The 15,420-nt window shown below is 36.5% G+C and overlaps 1 protein-coding gene across 7 annotated transcripts in view; it reads left to right on the top strand.

The window, feature by feature from the left end:
- Positions 1-15,420, top strand: part of RAPGEF6 (Rap guanine nucleotide exchange factor 6) — a 188,104-nt gene that overhangs the window by 144,879 nt on the left and 27,805 nt on the right. For all 7 annotated transcript variants that reach the window (XM_042934431.1, XM_042934443.1, XM_042934451.1 and 4 more), the window contains 3 exons: positions 1,012-1,252; positions 3,332-3,715; positions 13,615-13,826. In XM_042934431.1, the coding sequence (XP_042790365.1) occupies positions 1,012-1,252; positions 3,332-3,715; positions 13,615-13,826 (837 nt within the window). The remainder of the gene's footprint in view (positions 1-1,011; positions 1,253-3,331; positions 3,716-13,614; positions 13,827-15,420) is intronic.

Here is a 15,420-nt window from a genome sequence, read left to right as displayed (position 1 = left end):
GATAAAATATTATAGCCTTTTTAGAGAACACTTTGGCACTATATTTCAAAACCTTAAAAATAAGCATGTCCTTCCTTGAATTCAGCAATTCTCTCTCTCTCTTCTTCGTCTCCTCCCCCATCCCCCACCCTTTTTGGATTTTCTTTGAGGAAATAATCAGATTGCCTGCAAAGGTTTATCTACTAGGGAAGGGGAGGAGGGTATTATTCATCATAATGTCATTATAAAAGATATGCAACCTAATGTTTGTCATTAAAGGCTTGTATGATGTAAAAATATAAAATACATATTATGGGGTTGCCTGGGTGGCTCAGTGGGTTAAAGCATCTGACTCTTGATCTCACGGTTCCTGAGTTCACATCCTGTATCAAGCTTTGCACTGATAGCACAGAGCCTGCCTGAAATTCACTCTCTCTACCCACCTCTCTGCCCTTCTCCTGCTCACACAAATGCACACGATCACTCTCTCTCTCTCTCAAAAATAAGTAAACATTTTTTAGAAGAGATTTTTTTTTTTTAATTTTTTTTAACATTTATGTATTTTTGAGACAGAGAGAGACAGAGCATGAACGGGGGAGGGGCAGAGAGAGAGGGAGACACAGAATCAGAAGCAGGCTCCAGGCTCTGAGCCATCAGCCCAGAGCCTGACACGGGCTCGAACTCACGGACCGTGAGATCGTGACCTGAGCTGAAGTCAGCCGCTTAACCAACTGAGCCACCCAGGCGCCCAGTAAACATTTTTTAAAAAATAAATATATCTTAAGGAGTCCTATGCCTCCATTAAAAACAGCTTATTTTTTTGTATGTGTTTTTCTGTGAACATATATTAGTATTTCATCACCTGAGAAGGCTGATATATTCATTTATCAATAAATGCAACAGTGATTTCTGTTAACCTCCTGGAATAGAAATGTATGTATCACTGTTCAGAGGGAGCTTTTTGTTCTGAATTGCTTTTTGAAGAGTTTAATTGTCTTGAAAATAACAAGGCACACTTTTGTATTCATGTAGATATTCCTGATCAAGTTATAAGAGTTTTCAAAGCAGATCAACAAAGTTGCTACATTATCATCAGTAAAGACACTACAGCAAAAGAAGTTGTTTGTCATGCTGTTCATGAATTTGGTTTGACTGGTGCATCTGACACATATTCTCTCTGTGAAGTTTCTGTTACTCCTGAGGGTGTCATAAAACAGAGAAGACTTCCGGACCAGTTCTCCAAATTAGCTGATAGAATTCAGCTCAATGGAAGGTGAATGTGCTTATTAGTGAATGTATTTTATTTCTAGATGTGTTTCTTTTTTTTAATGAACTATAATTAGCCTACAGTGTTCTCTTAGTTTAAGGTGTACAGCATGTTTGACAGTTGTGTACAGTGTTCAGTGTTCTCCACGATGAGTGTAGTCACCGGACAATGTTGTCAGCCTGTTATTGGCTATATTTCCTCTGCTGTGTGTTTATCTCCATGAGCTATTTATTACATAACTGGAAGTTTTTAAATCTCTTAATCCCCCTTTATCTAGATGTGTTTTTGAAGATCATGTGTAAAAACAGACATTTTAAGTAGAAACATCACGTCTTAAGGTCACTGAATTCACTCTAAAATTAAAGTAGGATTTCTCTTTTTCAGCTTCCTTGTCTCCATAATTACGTAAATGGAATCTCAGAGTGTTAGCTCTCATAAAGACTACCTGAAAATGAGAGGAGAAAGAGGACAATTTGCTAAGCTATTTTAGCCCTCCTGCTGAAATAGTCTTAGAACCACTGATGTAGTCCAGTCCATTTTTTACAGAGGAAACCAAGTGATACATATCTTTATATGTATGTGACAATATATATGTTAAATTATAAATTTGTTTTTAATGTGACTAAAATTTATGTAGGACAAAAGAAGGCATAATTTTTAAATGAGCTCCGAAAATTATTTGATCAACCAGAAGATTGTTTCTATAGTACATTTGTTCTTTATGCTGGTGGTTTTCTCTGAGAATAATATTTTCTTTTTAGTGACCTTAGATTTACATGTAGAGTAAAATCCTTAGAAACCTCACAGAGATTGCCTGTCATGGATGCTGTTAAAAGAGTGGGTTAACTCTGCTTTGCTAGCTACACATAGTGCTTAAAGAGCACAGACCCTGGAGCCAGGGTGCTCAGCAGTCTGGGTAAATTCTAGCTCTGGCTGTGTGACCAGGGTGTTATTTAGTTTCTCTCTGTCTGAATTTTCTCATCAAAAATATGGGGATGATAATAAATAGAAACTACCTCATAAGAATGTTAAGAGAATTAATGAGTTAACCTACCCTATAAATGTTAGATATAATTAACGAGTGTAATGGGTCTCAACACATTTGTAGTTTTCTTTTAGGCATGTGAACAGTATAAAAGAAGAAAAAGAGGTATAGTTGCTTGACTGTAAAAATAGATGAGATACAAACTTAGGCTTGGATCGAGTTGTATACCAGAAAAGAATAAAGTAAAAGTGACATGTGACACAGCATGTTACCTCTTTGTCCCCAGCAACAGCCTTGTACAAGATATTTCCCAACTGTGAAGCTTGTCTCTTAACTTTTAAGTGCTATAGAATTGTTGATGTAAAAAGAAGAAAATGAAGGTCTTTTTTATGGCTGCTGATCAGTACCATTTGCTGGAGTGAGGTTTTGTATTTAACAAGGGAGAAATCGTTAGTGCAAGGGTTTCTCTCCTTTATAGGTTTTACTCTTCTTTGCTCGTCTTGGGAATTCAGAAATGAAGAAGAAAATAAGCGTAGGAACAACTTCTGAATAGATTCAGGTGTTTATTCATGCTGTCCATGAACAAATACTTAATATAGTACCTGCTATGCATCAGATACCTTCATATAGGCTTTATAGAGCTTTCATCCTCAAGAATATATACACAATTATTGACACATTTTGTGAGTAGTTGCGTAAAATGATAAGGTTCACGGCACTATCAACATTATTTTTACTCTTTAAATTTTTCTCATTTAAAATGTTGATTTTCTGGGGCACCTGAGTAGCTCAGTAGGTTAAGTATCTGACTCTTCATTTCTGCTCAGGTCATGATCTCATGGTTCATGTGTTTGAGCCCTGCCTTGGGCCTTGTGCTGACAGCGCATGGCCTGTTTGGGATTCTCTGTCTCCCTCTATCTTTCTCTCAAAAATAAATGAACACTTAAAATGTTAATTTTCCATTTCATCTACAAATGAATAGTCTGCTAATATTTTTGACAAAATGTTATTAACCGTATAATGACATTTTGACAAGTTAGATATGGAAGATGCTCTTATAAATGTGAAATCACTTATAAAAACAATTTTTTTTTTTTTAGGTATTATTTAAAAAATAACATGGAAACAGAAACTTTATGTTCAGATGAAGATGCCCAAGAACTAGTTAAGGAAAGCCAACTGTCCATGCTGCAGCTCAGTACCATTGAGGTGGCCACTCAGCTATCAATGAGGGACTTTGATTTGTTTCGTAATATTGAGCCTACTGAATACATCGATGACCTTTTTAAGTTAGATTCCAAAACAGGAAATACTCACTTGAAAGAGTTTGAGGACATTGTTAACCAGGAGACATTCTGGGTTGCTTCAGAGATTTTAACTGAACCAAATCAGCTCAAACGAATGAAGATTATTAAGCATTTTATTAAAATTGCACTTCATTGTAGAGAATGTAAGAACTTCAATTCCATGTTTGCAATAATAAGGTAAGTTTGTACAAATAGTTGTGTATAGTTTTGTTGTATTAGATATGAAGCTAATTTCTTGTGTGTTAAGTGACTAGGAGAAGAAAAGTCTGATTAACAGGTTTTTAAAGTATTGTTAGAGTTAATATGTTTTCTCTTCTGGTGATAGTGGCTTTTTGCTTTTTGTTTCTTCCATCTTTCATTTAAACTTTTTTTTTTTTTTTTTTTTTTTTTTTTTTTGGCTGAATTAGGTTGATTGCCTTGCCATTTTTCTTCCTTTCTCTCCCTTTGGCATACTGTCTTTGGATCTATGCCCAACAGTTGGTCTTTATCATCAGACTCCAGTACTGTGCATCTTTCATTATCTACCTCACTGTGATTTGGCACTGAAAAATCATAGTGTGGTATCAGTACTCTAATCTAAAATTGCTATTTTGAAACAACAACAGTAATAATGCAACTATTTGATAAGCTCATTCATCAGGTACTGCCTCACGTATCACTGGATGTGTTGTTGTCCAAACAAGGTAGGCATTAGAATTAGAATTAAATTTGGTTTATAAAAGCCCAGAAAGTGTGGATGGTTATATGAGCTGGGAATCTTCTTCCCCTGACTCACTAGGTTTGGCTGAGATTGATAATTTATCTTCTGACCCTCCCCTATAGTATAGTGCTGATCATTAGAGGGATTCCTCTCAAAGGAAGTGTAATTTTAAATAGGGAGGGTAGTTGCAGTTTTGTGCATTTATAAGGCCACGTGCTTACATATAGCAGCATAATTACATCTTAATCCCAACTATGTATGCCGCGCCGCACCCCCCCCCCCCAAGAATTTAATTATGGCTTGTTCCTACCCTCACATGAGGTAGAATCAGAATCTTTATAATCATAAATCTGTCATGGTAATAAGAAAGTCCTTTATGAAGTTAACCACTGGATACACTTTAATTAGATGATTTAGGAGGAGTTTTGGGTTGGGGTGGGGGGTGTTTTTTGTTTGTTTATTTTTTTTAGGAGGAGTATGGAACAGAGTTTAGCAGTGACCTTTAGAATCAGCTGCACCTGTGTCAGAGTCCTGCCTCTGTGGTGTAGTAGCAATGTGTCAGTAGAAAATTGAAGACCATTTTTTGTTTTGTTTTGTTTTGTTTTGTTTTTTGTTTTTCATCTGTAAAATGCAGGAATCACACTTCATACTGACAGTTTTTAACAGCTGAGTCTAAAACAAGGGAACAAAAATGCCATTGATAAGTACTTCGAAGGTTAGAAATTGAAACTATGTAGGAACAGGACTTGTTTTGGAGTAGTGTGAATAAAACTGACACCAAGAGGATTTCTGTGTAACAAGAGAGTATAAAAGGTAAATGGCTTAAGAGTCATAACTAGTGACCATCCTGAATGTTTGGGTGAAGAAGAGAGTCCAACCAAGAGATAGAAGATTAATAAAAGAAATAATACACCAGCACAGTGATGATCGTGTCACTAAAGCCAAGGAAAGAATGATTCAAGAGAAGGTGGTGGACAGTAGCCCCAAAATGGGTATTTGGTTAAGAGGTTTGTTTTGTTTTAAAGAGTGTTTTATTATACACATTACACATTTTCAGTAGTTCCTGAAAAATTAATTGCTTTGTTCCTCCTATTTTATGTTCAAGTGTATCAGAGAAGATAAAGCACATACCAACTTTCCAGCAGAGGTGACACAGGTGAACCAACCAGTTCTGCCTGCTATTAGATACTATATTTTATTTATTTGAGTTCTTTTTCTTAGTCTTGCTAAGAGTTTGTCAATTTTGTTTATCGTTTCATTGCTTTATTTTTATTTTTTGACCTCTGTTTCTGCTGTGATATTTGTTATTCCCTTCCTTTTCCTAACTTTGGGCTAAGTTTCTTTTTCTAGCTCTTTGATGTGAAAAGTTAGATAATTTATTGGAGATCTTACTATAGAAAGTTATCACTAAAATTCTGTCTTGGAAATCGTTTTTGCAGCATCCCACTGGTTTTGGTATGTTGTGTCTCCATTTTCCTTTTTGAGAGATACTTATTTCCCTTTTGTTTTTTTTGACCCATTCACGGTTATGTTGTTTAATTTCTACCCATTGGTAGATTTTCACATTTTCCTCTTCTTAATTCCTAGTTTTAGAACATTATGGGCAGAAAAAAATACTTAGCATGATTTCAGTCTTCTTAAATTTGCTAAGACTTTTGAGGTTTAGTTTATAATCTCTCCTGGAGGATGTTCCGTTCATGCTTGAGAAGAGTGATTATTCTGCTAATGGTGAAAAGCCTGTCCGTGTGTATTTGTTAGGTCCATTCAGCCTAAGGCGTGGTTCAAGTCCCATTTCTTTATTGATTTTCTGTCTAGGTAATTCATCCATTCCTGCAAGTGGGGTATCGAAGTCCCATACTAGTATATTGCCACTTGTTGCTCCTTCAGGTCTGTTACTGTTTGCTTAATATAGTTAGGTGCTGAAATGTTGGGTGCATGTATATTAATGACTTTGATGTTTTCTTGATGAGTTGACCCTTTATCATTATGTAATGACCCTGTCTCTTGTTACCATTTTTGATTTAAAGTCCTTTTTATCTGATACAAATATAGCTACCCTGCTCTCACTTGGTTTCCACTTGCATGGACTATCTTTTCCATAGTTTGATTTCCAGCTTATGTGTGTCCTTTAAGCTAAAGTGAGTCTTTTGTAGGCAGCATATAGTTGGGTCTTGCTTTTTTATTCTTCCACCCATTTGGTGGGAGAATTTCAATCCATTTACTTTATTTTTTTTTTTAGATGAAGTCATAGTGTCTTTTATTTTTTTTAATTTTTTAATGTTTATTTTTAATATGAAATTTATTGCCGAATTGGTTTCCATACAACACCCAGTGCTCATCCCAGCAGGTGCCCTCCTCAGTGCCCATCACCCACTTTCCCCTCCCTCCCACCCCCCATCAACCCTCAAGTTTATTCTGTTTTTAAGAGTCTCTTATGGTTTGCCTCCCTCCCTCTCTAACTTTTTTTTATCCCCTCCCCCTCCCCCATGGTCTTCTGTTAAGTTTCTCAGGATCCACTTACGAGTGAAAACATAAGGTATCTGTCTTTCTGTGTATAACTTTTTTCACTTAGCATAACACTCTCCAGTTCCATGCACGTTGCTACAAAAGGCCATATTTCATTCTTTCTCATTGCCAAGTAGTATTCCATTGTATATATAAACCACAACTTCTTTATCCATTCATCAGTTGATGGACATTTAGGCTCTTTCCATGATTTGGCTATTGTTGAAAGTGCTGCTATAAACATTGGGGTACAAGTGCCCCTAGGCATCAGCACTCCCGTATCCCTTGGGTAAATTCCTAGCAGTGCTATTGCTGGGTCACAGAGTAGATCTATTTTTAATTTTTTGAGGGACCTCCACACCATTTTCCAGAGCGTCTGCACCAGTTTGTATTCCCACCAACAATGCAAGAGGGTTCCCATTTCTCCACGTCTTCTCCAGCATCCATAGTCTCCCGATTTGTTCGTTTTAGCCTCTCTGACTGGCATGAGATGATATCTCAGTGTGATTTTGATGATTTGTATTTCCCTGATGAGGAGTGACGTTGAGCATCTTTTCATGTGCCTGTTGGCCATCTGGATGTCTTCCTTAGAGAATTGTCTGTTCATGTTTCTGCCCATTTCTTCACTGGATTATTTGTTTTTCGGGTGTGGAGTTCGGTGAGTTCTTTATAGATTTTGGAAACTAGCCCTTTGTCCGATATGTCATTTGCAAATATCTTTTCCCATTCCGTTGGTTGCCTTTTATTTTTGTTGATTGTTTCCTTTGCAGTGCAGAAGCTTTTTATCTTCATGAGGTCCCAATAGTTCATTTTTGCTTTTAATTCCCTTGCCTTTGGAGATGTGTCAAGTAAGAAATTGATGCAGCTCAGGTCAGGGAGGTTTTTTTTCCTGCTTTCTCCTCTAGGGTTTTGATGGTTTCCTGTCACACATTCATCCTTCATCCATTTTGAGTATTTTTGTGATGGTGTAAGAAAGTGGTCTAGTTTCATTTTTCTGCATGTTGCTGTCCAGTTCTCCCAGCACCATTTGTTAAAGACACTGTCTTTTTTTTCCATTGGATATTCTTTCCTGCTTTGTCAAAGATTAGTTGGCCATACTTCTGTGGGTCCAGTTTTGGAGTCTCTGTCCTATTCCATTGGTCTATTTGTCTGTTTTTGTGCCAATACCATGCTGTCTTGATGATTACAGCTTTGTAGTAGAGGCTAAAATCTGGGATTGTGATACCTCCCGCTTTGGTCGTCTTCTTCAATATTACTTTGACTATTCGGGGTCTTTTGTGGTTCCATACAAATTTTAGGATTGCTTGTTCTAGCTTTGAGAAGAATGCTGGTGCAATTTTGATTGGGATTGTATTGAATGTGTTGATTGCTTTGGAGAGTATTGGCATTTTAAACAATATTATTTTTCCAATCCATGAGCATGGAATGATGGAGAACTATCTATCATGCTACTGGAAGTCAAAATAAAGCTGGAGTAGCCATACTTATATCAGACAAACTAGACTTTAAATTAAAGGCTGTAACAAGAGATGAAGAAGGGCATTATATAATAATTACAGGGTCTATCCATCAGGAAGAGCTAACAATTATAAATGTCTAGGCGCCGAATATCGGAGCCCCCAAATATATAAAACAATCACAAACATAAGTGACCTTATTGATAAGAATGGGGTAATTGCAGGGGACTTTAATACCCCACTTAGAGCAATAGATAGATCATCTAGACACGGAATCAATAAAGAAACAAGGGCCCTGAATGATACCTTGGATCAGATGGACTTGACAGATATATTTAGAACTCTGCATCCCAAAGCAACAGAATATACTTTCTTCTCGAGTGCACATGGAACATTCTCCAAGATAGATCACATACTGGGTCCCAAAACAGCCCTTCATAAGTATAAAAGAATTGAGAGCATACCATGCACACTTTCAGACCACAATGCTGTGAAACTTGAAATCAACCACAGGAAACAGTCTGGAAAACCTCCAAAAGCATGGGAGTTAAAGAACACCCTACTAAAGAATGAATGGGTCAACCAGGCACTTAGAGAAGAAATTAAAAAATATATGGAAACAAACGAAAATGAAAATACAACAATCCAAACGGTTTGGGATGCAGCGAAGGCAGTCCTGAGAGGAAAATACATTGCAATCCAGGCCTATCTCAAGAAACAAGAAAAATCCCAAATACAAAATCTAACAGCACACCTAAAGGAAATAGAAGGAGAACAGCAAAGACACCCCAAACCCAGCAGAAGAAGAGAAATAATAAAGATCAGAGCAAAAATAAACAATATATTAACCAAAAAAAAAAACCGTAGAGCAGTTCAATGAAACCAAGAGTAGGTTTTGAAAAAATAAACAAAATTGATAAACTTCTAGCCAGGCTTCTCAAAAAGAAAAGGGAGAGGACCCAAATAGATAAAGTCATGAATGAAAATGGAATTATTACAACCAATCCCTCAGAAATACAAGCAATTATCAGGGAATACTATGAAAAATTATATGCCAACAAACTGGACAACCTGGAAGAAATGGACAAATTCCACCCACTTCCAAAACTCAAACAGGAAGAAACAGAAAATTTGAACAGACCCATAACCAATGAAGAAATTGAATCAGTTATCAAAAATCTCCCAACAGATAAGAGTCTAGGACCAGATGGCTTCCCTGGGGAAGTCTACCAGACATTTAGAGCAGAGATAATACCTATCCTTCCCAAGCTGTTCCAAAAAATAGAAAGGGAAGGCAAACTTCCAGACTCAATCTATGAAGCCAGCAATACTTTGATTCCCAAACCAGACAGAGACCCAACAAAAAAAGAACTACAGGCCAATATCCCCGATGAATATGGATGCACAAATTCTCAATAAGATACTAGCAAATCGAATTCAACAGCATATAAAAAGAATTATTCACCATGATCCAGTGGGATTCATTCCTGAGCTGCAGGGCTGGTTCAACATTCACAAATCAATCAGTGTGATACATCACTTTAATAAAAGAAAAGAACTATAGGATCCTGTCAACCGATACAGAAAAAGCATTTGACAATATTCAGCACCCTTTCTTAATAAAAACCCTTGAGAAAGTCAGAACAGAAGGAACATACTTAAACATCACAAAAGCCATTTATGAAAAGCCCACGGATAATATCATCCTCAACGGGGAAAAACCGAGAGCTTTCCCCCTGAGATCAGGAACATGACGGGGATGTGTACTCTCACCGCTGTTGTTTAACATAGTGTTGGAAGTTCTCGCATCAGCAATCAGACAACAAAAGGAAATCAAAGGCATCAAAATTGGCAAAGATGAAGTCAACCTTTCACTTTTTGCATATGACATGATACTATACATAGAAAACCCAATAGATTCCACCAAAAGTCTCCTACAACTGATAATGAATTCCGCAAAATCGCAGGGTACAAAATTAATGTACAGAAATCAGGTGCATTCTTATACACTAATTATGAAGCAACAGAAAGACAAATAAACTGGTCCCATTCACAGTTGTGCCAAGAATCATAAAACACCTAGTAATAAACCTAACCAAAGATGTGAAAGATCTGTATGCTGAAAACTATAGAAAGCTTATGAAGGAAACTGAAAAAGATACAAAGTCCATTTACACTTAAAATGATTACTGATACATGGGGACTTTTACTACTGCCATTTTATTATTTTCTCGCTGTTTTGTCTTTCTTTTTTACTCCCTTGCTGTGTTCTTTTGTGAATTGATGATCTTCTGTCCTGATATGCTCTAATATCCTTTTCTTTGTCTTTCCATGAGTCTATTATAGGTGTTTGCTTTTTGGTTATCATGAGATCTACATGAAACAACAATTTATTTCATGCTGATACTAACTTCAATCATATGCAAAACCCTTTTACTCCCCACCTTTTATGTTTTTAATGTCAACAGTTTGCCTTCTTAGATCCTGTATTCATTTACAAATTATCCAGGAATCTTAAATTCTGCTCTCCAGATCTGCTCCCTCCCCCTAGTCATGGAGCTCCCACTTTAATGGATGTTCTGGGTCTGGATCGTCCAAGAGTAAAATGAGTGTCTTTGACAGCATCCTACACAATTAGGGAAGCCAGGCATGTACTCACCAGCTCTCCCTCTCTCCTGTGGGAAAAATCACCAGCTATCTAGTTACCTTTCAACTGTGCTGCTTTGGAGAAGAGATGATGCCAGCAAAATCAAGCTCTTCTCTTTACCTACTTGAATGCATCCAAACCTTTTTGTTTTTTTATTTTGTTTTACTCCAGCTGAGTACTGGAACTTCTCTTCTGGAAACCTGGACTTCCACAAAGTCTCTCTCTCTTCTTAGAGACTAAGTGACTCTTAGAGACTAAGTGACTCTTAGGTGACTGAGTTCTTGTTCTGCAGGCACTCCCAGACTACAGGCAAGGGGGGCACAAACCACTTTATAACCTCCTATAGGTTCTACAAACAGTACTAAAGACGGTCTCTTACCAATACACTTGTAAACAAGGCTTTCCCGAGCCCCCTTGGCGAATGATGCTGGGTTCAACACACGCAGTGTTATTCATGAGTAGATGCTAGACTTTTGTTGTTTGGTTGGAGGGATAAAACAAGGGATATCTTATGCTGTCATGATACAGACATCACTCTCTGTAATCAAATCTTGGTTGAAGTTTGCTTTCTAGTCATTTTATAAAGGTCTTGTAGAAATTCTATTTGCTGAATATATTTGAAGTGTCTTCCTGTTGTCTTTGAATGTCCATCACATTGTGGCTTTAAAATTCTTGTCTCACGTGTTATTTCCTGGTAATGTCATAGACAGTAGCTTCATAACTAGCATTTTATGTAGCTGTTCAAATCTCTGAGATTTCTCCCCATGTTCTGTCCTTGTCTCTGATGTCCTTTACCTTTACATCTGTGTTTCTACCTCTCTTTTAGTTATGTATCTGGTTCTCTGGGACTGTGGTGCCTGTTCAGTCTGTAGTGCCTGATTTGTTTCTGTAGTTTTCTCAGGTTATACCTTTGAATATTTTTTCAGTTCCATTATTTTTGTTTCCTTCTTCCAAAGATAGCAGTTATTGCACATTTTAGATCTCCATTCTCTTCCATATCCATTATTTTCTCTCTAGAGAAATAGAATTTCCATTGATTGCTGATTGCTTCCACTGATTGCTTTTGTTGATCCTTAACACAACTTGTGCACGGTCTTTTTATTTTCTTTTGTACGTTCCAGTATGGCCTTCATTTCTGTGTTGGTTTTTATATTTCTTTCATTTCTTTTCTGAACTCGACTAGTTTTGTTTTGTTTTGTTTTGTTTTTTATCAACTTCTCTTACCATATTTTCTCTAAGCTCTTTATATCACTCCATTAAGCTGTTTACTTTATTCATTTGAAATCATGGCTAGGTCATTGATTTTTATTTGATTGGTGGCAACATTTTTCTTACTTGTGTTCTTTGTTAGTTTTCCTGTACCAACTATTTGCAGGAGGTTCATGTGGGAGAGGATCCAGGGCATTATTTCAGGCTAGCAGGAATTGAGCCTGAATGTGAATTGTTTTTACCCTTCCTTCCTTCCTTCCTTCCTTCCTTCCTTCCTTCCTTCCTTCCACTACGTTGAGATGGGCAGCTTTGGGGCTGCTTACCGCTCAGAATTTCTACCTTCTGTCCTGTCTCACTGTTAAAGGTATTAAGGTATTGTCCCATGAAGATATTATCTCACTCTGTGTACTTAACCTGGCATTTCCTGGTAAAGAACACAGTCAAGCCCCCACCTAATTCTGTCATCCTATGGATTCTGTTGTGTTGTCTCCAATAGGATATTTGCTGTTCTTGCCTTTAGGGTGAGGTAGCCACTTCGGAGAACTTCACCAGCTTGCATTGAGATCTTTAACCATGCCCATTCTTCTTCAGCATTTGGCATTCTCCTGTTTAATCTTGACTGTTTATTGGCAACCTTTTAATGTGTTTAGGAGTTACAGATATCTTAGTTTCTGTGAAGATGAAATTTGCATTTCTGTTATTGATCCATAGAGTTTCTTGGGATGATTTCTGAGAGGCAAAGGGAGAAAAGATATCTTAACTCCACACCTTAAAATCAGAAGTCAAGAAAACATTTTAAGTACAGTGGTGTGCGTAAAAGTCAGGTGCCTGGGAATAAAAGAAGGGTTAACTGGTTAGAAAATTGAAGCATTATATATGCAGGATTCATGTGGCAGCCTACCTGCCTGATGGTAGTATAGACATAAAGGGATAGAGAGGAGCGAATGGGCATGTTTTTCAAAGGAGGGCTATCTGAGCTTAAAATCCTGTCAGAAGAAGACATTGAATATGTGGACGCCTTGGGGGACAGGATTAGAACCTAGAGATAGGGAAGTATTTGAATCAGGGACATGAGAGAACAAAACCTTGGAAAGAAGGCTGCCTCAGCTCTAGAACTGGCCTCAGTTATTATAGCAGTTGTGTCCAGCATTACTTAAACCACTTTCACAATAGACAGTGTCTTCATAAAGTTATTTTCTGAATAAAGCAAAGAAAACTTTGTGATATTTGAAGGGTTTTTTTTTTTTATGTTTAAGTGTCTACTTTATGGAAATACTGTGTTTGTCTCAATACATGCAAGCTGTAAAATAAAGGCTACAGTCTACAACTATACGCAAGTAATGTAGTTCTTCTGGTATAAATTTTCCTGATTGTAACATCAGAGAGCCCTTTTATTATTTTTTTTCCCATGGTTTTGGTCTCTTCATTTCAACATATTAGAAACATGTCCCTATTTATTTTATCTTTATTAGAGAAATTTGTTGTATACGCTTTACTGCCCTGAGTCTTCTCCCTTATCCAAGTCCCTTATTAATGTTTTTATTCTCATCTTTGGCAGTGGCTTGAACCTGGCATCTGTAGCACGACTCAGAGGTACTTGGGAAAAATTACCAAGCAAGTATGAGAAACACCTCCAGGATCTACAAGACCTTTTTGATCCATCTAGAAACATGGCAAAATATAGAAATATTCTTAGTAGTCAAAGCATGCAGCCTCCAATTATTCCACTCTTCCCTGTTGTCAAGAAAGATATGACATTTCTACATGAAGGTATTTAAAAGTTACTTGAAAATTAGTGTGTTTAGCTTCAGCAAATTCCACAGAATTGTGATGTATTATATTTTTCAGCCTTTTATATCACAAAAGCTTTACCTAATTAAATGTAGCAAATTTTAGAAATCAAAACCCACATTGACAAAAACAAATTTAAGTGTTTTCCCTCTGCATTCAAACTTAAATTTGACTTACACCCACATCGGATTGTTCATATTTTTTATTTTGTTTACTAATAATTTTCCTTCCAAACTTTAATTGAATTATTCAACACATTCAATACAGTAAAGTGACCATAACAAGAGAACAACTAAATGAATTACGACAGAGCAAACTCCCATGTAATCAACTCACAGGTCAAAAATAAAATGTTGCTAGCCTTGCAGGAGCCCTATTGATGCCCCTCTCTAATAACCGTCCTCATTCTCTTCCTCAAAAGCAATGACTGTCCTGACTTCTAATACTGTGGTTTAGTTTTATCTGTTGCTGAACTTTATATAAATGGAATCACATAGTATATTTGTTTTCTTGCATTTTGGTTTGGTTTGGTTTGGTTTCTGGCTTATTTTAGTCAATATTAGATTTATGAGATTTTCCCATGTTTTTTGAGTGTAGCTGTATTTCATTTTCAAAACTAGTATTCCATTACCGGAATGCAATACAGTGGATTTATCCATTCTCCTGATGAGCATTTCATAGTTTTCCACTGTTCACCTATTATGGATAATGCTGCTTTGAATATTAATATCGTTCATAGTGGATTTTATTATGGATGTGATATTCATATAATCAACTTTAGAAAACAGTTTGGCATTGTCTAGCAAAAGTGCAACACTGGCAGTGGTGCTAGAGTTAGTGTTCCTCACCAATACCTGGTAAATTCATTCTTTTATTAGGTTGTTTCTTATTTAATGCATTTTTAAGAATTTCTTATAAATCCTGGGTGTAATACGATTTGCCTTTTGAATCTCTTAAGGTTATCTTTTAATACACAGCATGTTCTTAGTTTTAAAAGACTAGCATATGGATCTTGTAGCATGTTTCACTTGCAGTCTCCCTGAATTATTTTTTGTATATGGTATTTATTCTAGTCTGGTAACTGGCTAACTATACACTGTTTTACTATTTTTCTAGTGTTACCCTAGGCATTATATTTATACTTAATTAGTTGATATTAATTAGGTTAATATTCATTAGTACTTTTCTGTGTATTGGGCAGTGCAAGGAATTTAGAGTACTTGAATTCCATTTACTCACCTACCAGTTTATGTGCGCTTGTCATGCCTTTAACTTCTACGTGATCTTATCATTTAGAGAAGTTAGTATTTATCTTTTTCTAGATGATGTTACTGTTTTTATTCCTCTGTTTTCAAAGCTTCCATGTGGTTGGGGTTTTTTTTTCCTTCCTATAGAATACTATTTATTGTTTATTTAAGTACAAGTCTGCTGGTGATGAAATATCCTTATTTCATTTATCTAAAAATATCTATACTTCATATTCATTTTTAAGGCATAATTTTGGTTCGCAGTGGTCTAAACATTTTAAAAGACCATTTCATTATGTCCTGGCTTTTATTGTTGATACTGAGAA

The sequence above is a fragment of the Panthera leo genome, chromosome A1 (genome assembly GCF_018350215.1).
Source record: "Panthera leo isolate Ple1 chromosome A1, P.leo_Ple1_pat1.1, whole genome shotgun sequence".
Lineage (NCBI taxonomy): Eukaryota > Metazoa > Chordata > Mammalia > Carnivora > Felidae > Panthera > Panthera leo.
Note: the sequence above shows the minus strand (reverse complement) of the source record. Positions and strands in the feature narration are given on the sequence as shown.